This window comes from Asterias amurensis, chromosome 7 (genome assembly GCF_032118995.1).
Source record: "Asterias amurensis chromosome 7, ASM3211899v1".
Classification (NCBI taxonomy): domain Eukaryota; kingdom Metazoa; phylum Echinodermata; class Asteroidea; order Forcipulatida; family Asteriidae; genus Asterias; species Asterias amurensis.
The window spans coordinates 22,955,753-22,968,977 of NC_092654.1; the positions used below are offsets into that span (position 1 = coordinate 22,955,753).

Below are 13,225 nucleotides of genomic sequence, written 5' to 3' on the forward strand. Positions count from 1 at the left end.
GCAGGATCTATTCAACTTTTTCATGAATGCCTATTTGGGAAGCACAGCCGTTTAATTCATAGTTAACATTATGCTTTTCTTTAACGTTGCACAAAATGAAATTTTGTATAGAGGGTGAGGAATACTTTATGCATGACTAACCTTTTTAATTCATTTATTCGTTAATCCCATATATCGCTAATTAATCCAAATCATTACTAACATTTATATATTGTTATTGCCGTGAGCTTCACACTTAACATAGCTTACTCTTGTCTCGTAAAAAATGTTTGAATTGTGTACTCAGCAAATTTGTTAATTGTTTTTCTTTTTTTCGTTATTCTTTTTTTTTTGAAGGAATCTGAGCCTCCACCATCGCAGAGATCCGCTCGTTTGAATGATGATAATAAAGCTAGCTCAACGGCCACCTTTACCGCCAGACCAGGGCGTGGTGGTTCTACTCCTGCTGATACACCAAGCTCTATACGCTCAGCCAGACTCCCGTCCCAAGGTAACTAAAACAAAATCTTTCTTGAAGGAAATCATTCTTAGAATGAGTTTTAACACTTTGTAAGTGTAGAGTCTTGAGAAATATTCCTTTAAAAAGTAAATTGAAATTTTGAAACATGACGACTAAGAAGAACAAAACCATTAAAAGCACTATTTGCAATGGTATTTATGAAGTTTTTAAAATTGTTTTCAAGTCTATTAGTTGTTTTCTCCAAATCAAAGAAACAATAAATTTGATTTCCCTTTTCAAAATTTCTGACCAAACATTTGTTGTAATTAACCTCGTCCTCTCCATCTTTTTTTATCAGATACAGATGAAGCCAAAGCCAAGGAGCGACGGGATAATCTGAGGAAGGAGCGGGAGCAAGATCGTGAGAAGGATCGGCAGAAAGAACGGCAGAAAGAACGAGAGCGTGAGAAAGAGAAGGAAAAGGAAGACGATGAGAAGCAAGCGGCTAAGAAGCTCTCGACCATCTCCCGTCGTCGACCTAGAGAAAGGAGACGAGCTACTGGGGTAATTTATGTTGATGAAGAGGTATGTTGCTCACTGAATGGAAAGGTTTTCTTCGTTCAGGTAGTTTGACTTCTATAAGCAAATATTGGAGGACTTAAATGTTTGAGAAAATATAATTAGCCGTTGTAAACTGCTTACCAACCAAAAGGACCTATGGAACATATTGTCTTTGTCTTCATGAATACATTATAGCAAAGTTCTTGTTTTTCAATCAGGAGTGTCATCATTGACAGACTTGGCGCACTAAAAATGTTAAATATTATTTGTTCATTATTAAACGCAAGAAATAGTTAATAGCCTGACGTTTCGACCCTCGTAAAGCCTTTCTCGAAGGCTAAAAGAAGAATATAAGACCACCCATAACGGAGGGATTGAACTGCGTTCGTTTAGGGAAGAGTACACTTGGTCCTATCCTACTAATACTGTTATTAATAAGAACTTCTATATCACACAAAGGTGGGTATCAGTGCGCTGTACAAAGTAAAATGAACAACAAATTATACTTAATGCAACATTTTCTAACTTGTTTCCAAGGGCCAAATATCATACCTGTATTAACCAATGCGACTGTGTATATAGATTGGTCTGTCAGAAACATTTTGGATAAAAACAAGTATTTTGTGCAAGTCACAGATATACAGCCTTGGCTTACATTACAGCTTCTGGTTTATACTAACATTCCAAAAGAAACGACTGTTGTAAATGGGTTTAAAAATGCGAAAGTAAAACTGAAGAATTTTGTTGAATGTTGATGAGCTACTTTTTAAGGAAAATAAAGCAATGGATGTCTTTATATGTAAATGATGGGTGGTTTTGGATATGGTCAATTGGAGGAGATTTTGTCTTGTAGCACAAAGTGGGTTTCTTTAAGCACCCAGTGATTGTCAGTGTAGGAAAAACTATTGTAAATATGAAATTATTTTAGAGTAATTTTTTGTTATTTCTGTGAATAAAAAAATCAATGCCAAACCTTTAGCTGTGTACTGTATTTCTTTGTTTATTGACTTTGATATACAAATTCAACTATGCTGTATATATAAAAATAAAAATCATGAGTAAAACACTGAAGTCATTGTCTCAAGATCATCTTTAGCCCCCTTTCACACGAGAGCAATGTAGTATGGGTCCTTTGCTTAAGTGTACCAATGTTTGAGAAGATTTTACAAGGGATCTTGGACAGTACAGAAATTATTGTCCTTTCACCTGAGGAACATTTTGTAAAATTTTACAACTATGCAATCTATTTGCAAGGTAGCCTTACTAAATTGCTCTTGTGTGAAATGGCTTCAAGTCATTTTCACTCGCTTGTCATTTCATTTTCTGATTGTTTTGCTAGCAACACCGTTCTGCTTTCTTGCCATAATCAAGCCTGTACGTTTTTGTTTTGTTTGTTTGTTGTTGGTTTTGAATTGGTTTTAATATTTCTCGTCGTCTTTTGTTCCTGTCCAGAATGAAGATGGATCTGAAGATTCTCCATTAGAAGATAAAGAGAAATCCAAACCTGAAGAAAAGGTAAGAATTTACATTTTGTCGCGGGAATTTTTACCAGGCTTTGAATTACAGGGCAGCCGGAGGTCACTCCATTGCCTCTGGTCTTGGCTTGGCGTCGCTTTAAAAGTTTTTGATAGACCCCCTTGAACAACCCACACTACACCTACTTGCACCTTTGGGACTCGTCAAAATGTGCACAAAGCAATTGACTCCCAAAATGATGGAAGTGGTAGACGCATCCTTCTTAAGTTTTTTTTGGAGAATGAACAGTCAGTGTATGAGGTGAGAATTTGATATTTGGGATGTGAGAGTGCCAATGTGCTGTTACTCACTGAGTGCTAGAAAAGGACTGTTACTCATTGAGTGCATCTAGAGGGATGTTACTCATTGAGTACTGTTCCTTACTGTGTGATGTGAGAGTGCTGTTCCTAGTTGAGTACTATTGAGAGAGAGAAGATAGAGTAGTCTGAGAGGGCTGTCACTCACTGAGTGCATTGAGAGGGCTGTTCACTCATTCGTTGTTACTCACCGAGTGCTGGAAGAGGGCTGTTACTCGTCTAGTCCTGTGAAAGGGCTATCACTCACTGAGTACTGCAAGAGGGCTGGGCTGTTTAGTCATTGAGGGCTGTTAATAAACCGTCCTTTGAGTGCATTACACATGGAGTTACTCACTGATTGGCGGAAGAGGTCTATTACTCAAGGAGTCCTGTGAGAGGGTTGTTACTCATTGGGTGCTGTTACTCGTTAAGTGCTGTGAGTGGGTTGTCATTGAGTACTACTTTCAGTAACTCATGTATTTTGGGCTACTGTGAGATTTACTTAATGAAGTGGGTTTTTTTTATACTTTTTTTTTTAGGGCTGATTTTGTTAACAAGTTCCATAAGTGAGGGGAAAAATTTTGGTTTGGCATATAGACCAATCCGACGCGCACCGGGCGTGCAAGTGTTGAGCACTGCGCTCCATTTGCTGCGTTGTCTTCAATGCCTAGATTGAACAAAAAGACACCGCAGTTGGTTATTTTCAATAGAGGGCGCTACCAATTTTGTTTCGTCGGATTGGTCTATATGTTTTATAGTACTTGTCAAACAAATTTGTATATTGTATAACAGTTGTATATTTCATCACGAAAGCCGACTGAAAGATGAACTACTCGTGTAAGAACAATCGTTGTATACAGTTTGTCATGCAATAATTGTTACATCAGGAACTGTCTCTTATTTACATGCATCACTGAATGACTGTGTCACTTAGAGTTCACCATTAAAGTGCTGTGCTGCCCTCTGTTGATAAATACATGTACAGGTTCAGTAAGGAATAATGTTCATGTAATGTAATTGTGCTGCAAAGTTTACAACAGTTTAAGAAAATTTTGTAATGTATGCATTAATATTGTATGCAGTAATATTTTCAGTTGTAAGAGATTTGCAGATATTTTGTTTTATTGTAAGCAACCTTGTTATGTGCTGTGGTGGTGAAAACACTATTTTGTTAACACTACATTTTTTAGATTAATTAGTAAGTTTTTAAGTTTCAAAGATGCCAGATCTTATTTATTTATTTATTCATTCAGGTTTAAAAAAAACATTACAGTATAATGTACAGAAGACTTAGAAAAACAATCAGACCAAGAATTACGAAAAAAGGAGGAATATGTAGAAATGCAAAACAAACAGCAGCCTATGAATCGCCCAAAGCTAACTAAATCACTTTATCGAAAAGAGCAGTCCCCGTGCCAAATTACCATGTCGTGTGCTAAGCAGAGAATTGTTCAACAACATTGTCTGTTTAAGCAGCTCTATAAAATCGGACCCGGGTGATTTATTTATGTATTTTCTTTTCTTCTTCAAAAAGCTGGTTTATCTGACACTGCCAATCAGAGCATACTAGTCGAAACATTGAGTTGTTACACAACTATTTTCAGAGTCGTCACAGCTTTATATTTGTGATGTTACCACAGCCCCCCCCCCCCCAATCTAATTTCTTACATTGAAAGTTGTAAATCCTGTTTACCTCAAATGTATCCAAATATGTGCATTGAATAAGGATTGACGAGCAAAGCAACATGGCGGAAATCTGTCAAGGATGGCAAATTTAATTCAAGACCGGTCAAAATGATTTTTGTTTAGTCTGGCACCTATAATTTATTTAGTGAAAGAGAGAAGAAAGACAAAACTAGAGCTTTGGTTTTATAGCTTTGACCGTCAAGTGTTATAGACGCTGGACAAGTTTGGTAGTTGTCAAAGAACAGTACTCTCACTTGATGTATCCCAACAAATGCATAAAATTAAAAATCAGTGAAAATTTTGACTCAATTGGTCATCAAAGTTGCAAGAGAATAATGGAAGGAAAAAAAACACCCTTGTTGCACAAATTTGTGTGCTTTCAAGTGCTTAATAAAAGGTTTCAGGCCTGAAGTATTTTATCATTTTGATTGAGAAAGTAACTTTTTCTCAAAAACTACGTTACTTCAGAGGGAGCCGTTTCTCACAATGTTTTACAACAGCTCTCCATCGCTCGTTGCCAAGTAAGTTTTTATGCGAACAATTATTTTGAGTAATTACCAATAGTGTCCAGTGCCTTTAAGTGAAAGAGAGGAGTGGAAAAAAGAGAGCTTGGGTTTTATAGCTTTGGCAGTCAAGTGTCAATTATGTCAGTTTGTGTTTATGAATAGTAAGAAAAGTGTAAAGGAAGGTTTCATTATACTAACCATGAGCATCTGAGAACACCTGGCTTAGTGTTGCTATAGCAACGAGTGATGTCAGCTGGATGGTATGCCGACTATCTTGTGATGTGTTGTCGGCCGGGCATCCCGATGCTGTGCAGTGTCACAGACGGTGTTTCGTAGTTTGATTTCCCTCTTACTCATTCTTCTGAGAATTTGGACTTGGGGTGAAATTTTAGCAAGTGGGAGGAATTAAAGACTTGCATCTGAGTTCAGGAGTGGATTTCACAAATAAGATTCATTTTAAGATGAGTTGTCAGTATTACCATAGTCATTTGTGTTATGGCTTAACACTTTGCTTAACAATTAAGATTGATTCAACACAAAGAACAATCTTAACTCATTGTGAAATGGAGCGCAGAACTTTTATTATTGTCTCTAAATTGACAGAAATCTTGCTTATTGATCTGCTTCTCTAGCGCTGAGGATCCGGTTCACAAAAGCCCTTTAAATTGTTTGGAAACTTCAGGGGTCACAAAATTTTAGAAATGTCATAATTTCAACAAATGTTCTTTTATTTGGATCGTAGTTTCAGACCTTTTTTGTCAGCAATGAACCTTAACCCCTGGTTGGTTTCAATGACAAACACGAACGCAATTGAAGTTACGGGCAATTTCTTTTAGAAGTCCCACAACCTTGAGATAATCTGTTTTCATTTGTGTACTTTTATTAGGGAGTGATGTGAGGGTAAAGGTCTTTCTTACAAGTAATTACAAAATGAAATCACATTTGGTTCCACTTCATTGGTTCTTGGAAAGGTATATAGTTTTTCGACCTGTGTAGTTTCAATAAGCACATTGTATACCTAACACTTTGAAATTTTCTTGGATTCAGCAAACAAATGATTTGAAATTGATTTTGTTTTCAAGGATTTTTTTTATTTTGTCACCTTCTCTGTTAGTTTTACTTCCACTTTCAAACTTGGCTACGAAGAGATGCTACTGATACTAAATTTTTTTTTCAAAACCTTGGTCTCTGACTTCTACTTGGTCTCCTTCTTAGGCTCCAGCTGCAGCTTGGGCTCTGTATGTGATAGCTCCAGCTTCTACTTGGGCTCCAGCTTTTACTTGGGCTCATACTTGGGCTCCAGGTTTTACTTGGGCTCACACTTGTATTTGGACTCCTGCTTGTACTGGGGCTCATGCTTCTCATTGGGCTTGTGCTTGGGCTCTGGGCTCCTGCTTCTTGGGCTGCTACTTGGGCTCCTGCTTCTACTGGGGCTTTGCTTTTACTTGGGCTCCTGCTTCTCAATGGGCTCCAGCTTCTACTTGGGCTCCTGCCTCTACTTGGTCTCCTGCTTCTACTTGGGCTCCTGCCTCTACTTGGGCTCCTGCTTCTTTTTGGGCTCCTGCTTTTATTTGGACACAGTATTTTGGAGCAGTTGCCACTTCGTACAGTGTTTCCAACATCAAAAAGACCCAGAAACCAGAGAGGACATCAGGTTGCCTTGGAGCCATCTTATCCTGCCTGTTATCTTCGTACACCTCACTTTAGAATTCTGCCTCAGATCGCAGTAGCTAACATTTTCTGTTCATCTCTGGTTCCATGGGCCATGTTTTACTAAACGTTCTCTCTGTTTTGACAGGGTTTAATAAATTAGCATGTGTTGTTTCAGTTCCTAGGCACAATTATCAAGTTGTTACGATTTATGATGGGAAGCCAGTGTTGTGATGGAATTACCTTGTGGCGTCAAATCCTTATTTTCTCTCTTGACTCACTCAATAAATAACTCCAGAGCTTTCTCACATTTCCTTATCACAATATTTTCTTCATGGGGCAGAATGTTCGCATTTCCATGGAGCACCCTCGGGGCACTGTTTAGAGACACATGAAACCTGAGTTTGTTGCGCAAACACAGCACTGACTACTTATTCCTCAAGGGTGTAATTTTGAGGGGTACTCACATGTTGACCACAATTTCAAAATCTTGTTTACTGAAAGATGGTGATGTTTTGGTAGTGATTATGTGAACACATTTCAATGAGTCAAGTCCCAAAGTGCATAAATTTGTGATACCTGTGATCGGTGTAAATGATTTTCATTGATTTTGTTTTGAAATTATGGTTGTGAAGCCAAGAATTCTCAGAAATGCGAACTTAAAGACAAGAAAGGAAGTTTCGATTTGAGATGTGGGAGAAAAACCACAGAGAATTATTAGTGAGAAAACTTGTGCAATCAGGTAGGGACTGAAAACCCGATCCATCTATTGCCCCTGGCGGGATTTGAACCAGGGTCCTAGTAGAGGTAGACATTAAAGGAACTTGTTGCCTTAGATCGGTCGAGTTGGTCTTTGAAAAGCGTTTGTAACCATTTGTTATAGAATGCATATGACCAGAAAGATGTTTTAAAAGTAGAATAATGATCCACACAAATTTGCCTTGACATTGCGTGGTTTTCCTGTTACTTTGCGAACTAACACGGTCGGCCATTTATGGGAGTCAAAAATTTGACTCCCATAAATGGCCGACCGTGTTAGTCGTAGAGATAAAAGGAAAACCACGCAATTTTGAGTGATACTTGTGTGGATCATTATATTCTACTTTTAAAATATCTTTCTAATTATGCATTTTATAACAAACGGTTGCAAACGCTTTTCAAAGACCAACTCGCCCGATCTAAGGCAACGTGTTCCTTTAAACCATCCCTGTGTACTAGGATTAGTAGCGCACAGAAAAGAATACTTATCATGGAAGAGTAGGGGTTAACCTCGGTGTTTCTGGTTCACGTAGCAAGCAGCCTTGTTTATAGGTTTCCTCAGGCTTGCTAGATACAGTGTAAGGGTAGGGGTTAACCCCAGTGTTTCTGGTTCACATAGCAAGCACCCTTGTTTACAGGTTTCCTCAGGCTTGCAAGCTACAGTGAAAGAGTAGGGGTTAACCCCAGTGTTTCTGGTTCACATAGCAAGCACCCTTGTTTATAGGTTTCCTCAGGCTTGCAAGCTACAGTGATTAAGTTCACTTGTGAGGCATACTAGGTTTCATTAGCAGAAATATTGCAAAATAATTATAATAACATATTTCTCTTGAAATATTCTTTGATGACTTAGAAAGAAAATGCTGCTTATGCACCAGGAATTTACTCATGCATATGACTGTATTCAATGACTAATACATTGTTTCACCCTAGTTTAACAACTTGACCTTCTGAATCCCGTTAAAAACTCTAAAAGCTGCTAATCAAATTAACTTAATACTGAGGTCAGTTGAATCTGCTTGGCAGATGTAGGTCACCAGCCAAATTGATATGGAATGGACGCTGCCCTTCACTGGCTCCCAAAATAATAGAATAAGCCCCCTTTCTGACAATCTCAATAAAATATAACTTTTTATTGAGCTGTGTACAAATCTTGCCTGTAGGAAGTCCAGGCTATGTGGCTCTCTGTAAACATGTGATGTCACAGGTCGCATGATCTATTGTAAACGTAGTCCAAGGAAACACCTACAGTTAATTATTCTCACAAATTTATTTAAAATATAAAACAAACAAATATACCAAGATAAGAAAGGATAAGGCAAACAAAAACAAATATCAAATTTACAAAACTCCTTTTTTTCATGATTATTCATATTTTGACATGAGCACTTAGAATCGGTATATTGCAAACTTAGAAACATGATTTTATTTCTGCTTGGCCAATTTACCTCTGTCTGGGCTTTTCGCATTGATCCAACGCAACACCTGCCCATACATGGATCTCTTTCAGTCGCAGGAGCCCAGACAATAAAAGGGGGGAGAAACCCAGATAAATATAAGGCCGGCCTCCAACTTGAAACCAACTTTTGGATTCATATGCTAATCAAACGCACAGCTTTCTCAGCCAGACTGTATTGTGTTGCAGCATCCAAGGACCTATATGGGCACCCATTAACATTACATCAAGTGCTAAATATAGCACTGTGCATGCTCCCTCCGTGAACAACAACGCTGTGTAGGGCTTTTACTATGACAACACTATTTGGCAAGCTGTAGATGACATATGTTGAGAGTCGAGCATTTCCACGGCCGATTGTTACTGTAAAGGAATTCTTGTCCATGCGCTGTGTGGGGCCCAGAGGTTCTTCTAACGGCGTACCCGGTTGTACATCTCTTGACGAAGGCTGTAATTATACTCAACAGGCATCTATTGTTTTAAGTGCTGCCAGTGTTTTTGTTTGTGGAGACCGTGAGCAGTATTTCGATTTTTAGCTCTACGACTGTGGAATGACCAGTGGACTTGTGCTAGTTTGTTATTGTCGACAAGATAAACGTTTGTGATTCTTGCTTTGTTGATAAAAGAGAATTTGTCCATGACCAGTGCATCCATCCATTCTTCATCTGTCTTTTGTTGAAAGTTCAACAACAAGCCATTGCTCATACTGGTGACACTAAGCACTATGGGAATTTGGACTGGTCACTGAAATCACAAGATTAAACTTTCCTTGACTTTGGATAAACGGAGTGGAAGCATCTGTCAAGATTTTTTTTTATACGTCGTCTCTCTTTATCAGTCTGATTTTTTCTCTCCTCCTGTGTATGAAGTGAGGCAGATGTGATTGCAAACCCCTGAATGCTGCGAACAAAATATGCCGAGAAATATTTGAGGAATGTCTGTATGAGTAGGTCGGACATCACAAGGCGGCAGATATTGACAGGGCAAACAAGGGATGAACGTTGAGGCCTTCTGACTTCTCATTAGCTCTGCAAACGCGCAAATTAGTATCGGCAGCTGGAATGACCTTTGACCTGGATTAGCTTACTCCAACGTTAACGAGGATTAACACAACCGGATTATTAAGCCGAGGCTCTGCGCCACCGGCACATTTCAACCAAAGAGCGAGGATTTTGTTTCTTCTGTGAAGGATAAAAAAAACTTATAAGTGGACCAAAAATGTCTTACGGATCTTACGGACGATATGGGAGTACGCCGAGCTACTCTGCATCCAGTCCTTACTCAAGTTCCAGGTATGGAGGCGCTGGAGGTCGGTTAGGATCTACCGGAAGTTCCGGACTTGGATCAGGAAGTTATAGTGTAAGAAGGGGCCCTGCTTGTTTTTAATCCTCATAAAGATGGTCAGTTTGACCTTTTTTGGGGGGCATGTTTTGTACAATTGTATTTTCATATGTCATTTTATTGAAAGTTGACTTGAAGTAATGACTCGGATGGGTTTGCCCTCTACTGTTTTAGTGACTGGGCAGCAGGACCAGAGAGCTTCTCATGTCACTGGTCAGTCAGTTTTTTTGTTCATCCATAATTCAAATTAAATAGGGAAGCTTGTCAACACTGAACTATCCAGCCCCAACCACTTGGAGTGTATTGTGACTGGTCCTGTTTTGACCAGGGGACCTCGTTAAGGGAGAACTCTGCTAGTTGATGGATTTTCAGTGGTTATACTTTTGAGAACACCCGAATGACTGTAAATGTATGTTGTGTGAAACCATGGAGGTACAGTTAAAAAAGTAAACCATTTCTTCATTAATAGATCACACATGACAAAAAAATGAATCTGCTCGCCAATAATAGTCTGGCCCCTCTTCTATATGTGAAAGTCTGCCAACATGGGTATTTTGGATGGTAACCTTCTTGAAATCTATAACTCTAAGGTGAAAATTTCACCAAAATTGTTATCCTTGTTTCCGACCTTTTTTGTCGGCAATGATTCTCGTCCCTGAATACCTAAAGAGAATAATAGTAAACTTGTATCCTTTATCATGCTGTCTCCATCTTGGTCATGTATCGCGTATCGAATAGCAATAATGAATGCTAATAATCATTTTGCAAATAGGAACCAGACTACTTTGTTTTTCCAGCCTCGGTTTGGTTACATTGATGTCAATGGGAAAAATTCAAGATGGCTGCACCATGCTCAAGGTCTATTGTGTAACTTTAGGAGTATGGAAATGCAAAGAGGTATCTTACCTTTAGCCATGAACTTGACACCCATCGTGTTCCCCTACCCCCCCCCCCCCACCCAACTAGGAATAAGTCCTATCCAGCGCACTCGGTAAACATTTGAAACCTAATTTGCATATTGATCAGACGTCCAAGTTACGAAAGTATACCTCATAGTAAAGCGTTATTGCAAATTTCTATAAACTGTTCACAGATTTCAAGTGGATTTGGCTAAATTCATCCTGTATTTAACCGACATTTCAACCAAATGTAAGGTCGCAATTTAAAACTGATAATTGGAGGAATTGTATTTTGTATTTTTTTTTTTTTTTTGCTTTTTAGCCCGATTGATATATACAGATTTTTAAGTTCAGTACTGTGGAACAATACCATTCCCCCCTTGATATTTTGTTGTATAGGTATTGCACAAATAAAAGATTCATCAATAACATTTAAGTCCCCCCCCCCCCCCCCCCTAAAAATTTGTCAAGAAAATAGTAGTTGTGGATATATTTCAGCTTCAACAAATCACACATCAGTGGAAGAATTAAAACAATGTTTTCCCCACTTCCAAAAAATGACTCGGGTAAACAAATAATAGTTGTGGCCGTGGCTGTGGTTACGCTTCAGCAACTTCTCCAAGTTTCATTAACGGTTTTAAAAAAACAAAAAGCAAAAATTTCATGGAGAATAATAAATGATTGACACTCGGCCGCCAATAAGCATACAATGCAATCTTCAGTTTAGTTCGGTAGGTGCAGGTCACGGAGGTCAAAGTCATTGTCATGTGATCTTTTGTGTTGAGTGTGTGAGACAGGTAGTGTTGGTACCCATTGTGTGTCAGGCACCAATGTTATGTGACCCCCGCAGTTGCCCGGCGCTCTGCCCTTGCCAGGCAGTTCTTGAGTTTCTGCGTAGCAACTTTTGTTCTGTTTCGCGGTGAGGCTACTCCATATTCAGATAGTCATCTCGAGATACGATTGATTGACATTGATTCTGTAATCTAATCATCAGCCAACGCAAACGTCGGAGATAAAAGCAGGACAATCGTGTTTGTTTAGGAACCCATGTATTTTGTTGTTGTTGTCGTTGTGGTTTTTTCACTTAATGCTTGGACCTTGTTTAATCTTTCGTTTCTTGTCTCTGTTTTGGAGTGTTGCCTGTCTGATGCAGAGCCTCAAAAGCCTAGATAATGATGTTGACTTGATCTTTCCTATTTTTTTATTTGTATTTTTTTCTTTATTAAATTTTTGTTGGTTTGCGATAACACCATTTGTAAATTTACTTTGCTGTGTAAATTTTGTTCTTTGAGAACTCGTCTCGCTGTTTATTCTACTGCGTCGGAGTAGATTTTAGAATTCAGGAGACAACTTAGCTCTGAAAAGAACTGTCCTGTTTAGGCAGACGACAGTAGCAGAATTTTTTTTCAAAAGGTACAAAATTACATCATGAATTCATCCTAAGTACATCAACAATACAGTATGACCCAACCTTTAAGATACTGACTATTCACACTTATAATATATTCATATTTATGTCCTTATTTGGTTATGGAGAACCTTAAATGAATTTTCGGGCAGCCATTACACCTTAAAGTTGTTTTGACCATGGGTTCCATGAAATCAGTTGCATATTATATGTAATGACCACATGCGGACTCTGCTCTGCCCTGTTCTATATTCTGTTCTGTATTATAGTCCACTTCCCTTTGATCAACGATTTGGGGATTATGTTACTGAGACCATATTGCATTTTTTTTAAAGGGGCAAATTTTGAGAAACAATTCTTAATTTGTCCTTAGAAATCTTCTTCCTTGGCTTTAAGTTGATCAGTGAGAGATTTTTTTCTTTATATTGTTTCAAATTTTAATGCAATGGTAGTTTTAAAAGTAATACCTAAAACCCTAAAAAGCAATTTAGTTGACTTTATGTATAAGATAAACAGTTCAAAATTCCGTTTGGATATAATATAAGTTTGACCTTTATTTTTTACCTGTCTCTAACTCAAAACTAATTAGGCTGCTACTCAGAACAAAAATCCTGCTTGCAGTCACCCATATCGTACCCGACCCAAAAAAATACTTAAACATGTCCGATTAAATCTCAATCCAACACTATAAAAACCAGAGAGTTGTTGTTAA

At 38.3% G+C, this 13,225-nt stretch overlaps 2 protein-coding genes across 14 annotated transcripts in view; both read left to right on the forward strand.

Annotated features, from left to right (window-relative positions):
• LOC139939507 (homeobox protein Mohawk-like) overlaps positions 1–13,225 on the forward strand; it is a 236,856-nt gene that overhangs the window by 177,763 nt on the left and 45,868 nt on the right. The window lies entirely within an intron of this gene.
• LOC139939983 (protein phosphatase 1 regulatory subunit 12A-like) overlaps positions 1–13,225 on the forward strand; it is an 83,255-nt gene that overhangs the window by 56,135 nt on the left and 13,895 nt on the right. For 10 of the 13 annotated variants that reach the window (XM_071936160.1, XM_071936166.1, XM_071936171.1 and 7 more), the window contains 3 exons: positions 337–490; positions 798–1,024; positions 2,453–2,515. In XM_071936160.1, coding sequence (XP_071792261.1) covers positions 337–490; positions 798–1,024; positions 2,453–2,515 — 444 coding nt within the window. The remainder of the gene's footprint in view (positions 1–336; positions 491–797; positions 1,025–2,452; positions 2,516–13,225) is intronic. The other 3 variants (XM_071936172.1, XM_071936173.1, XM_071936161.1) reach the window with 2 other exon arrangements.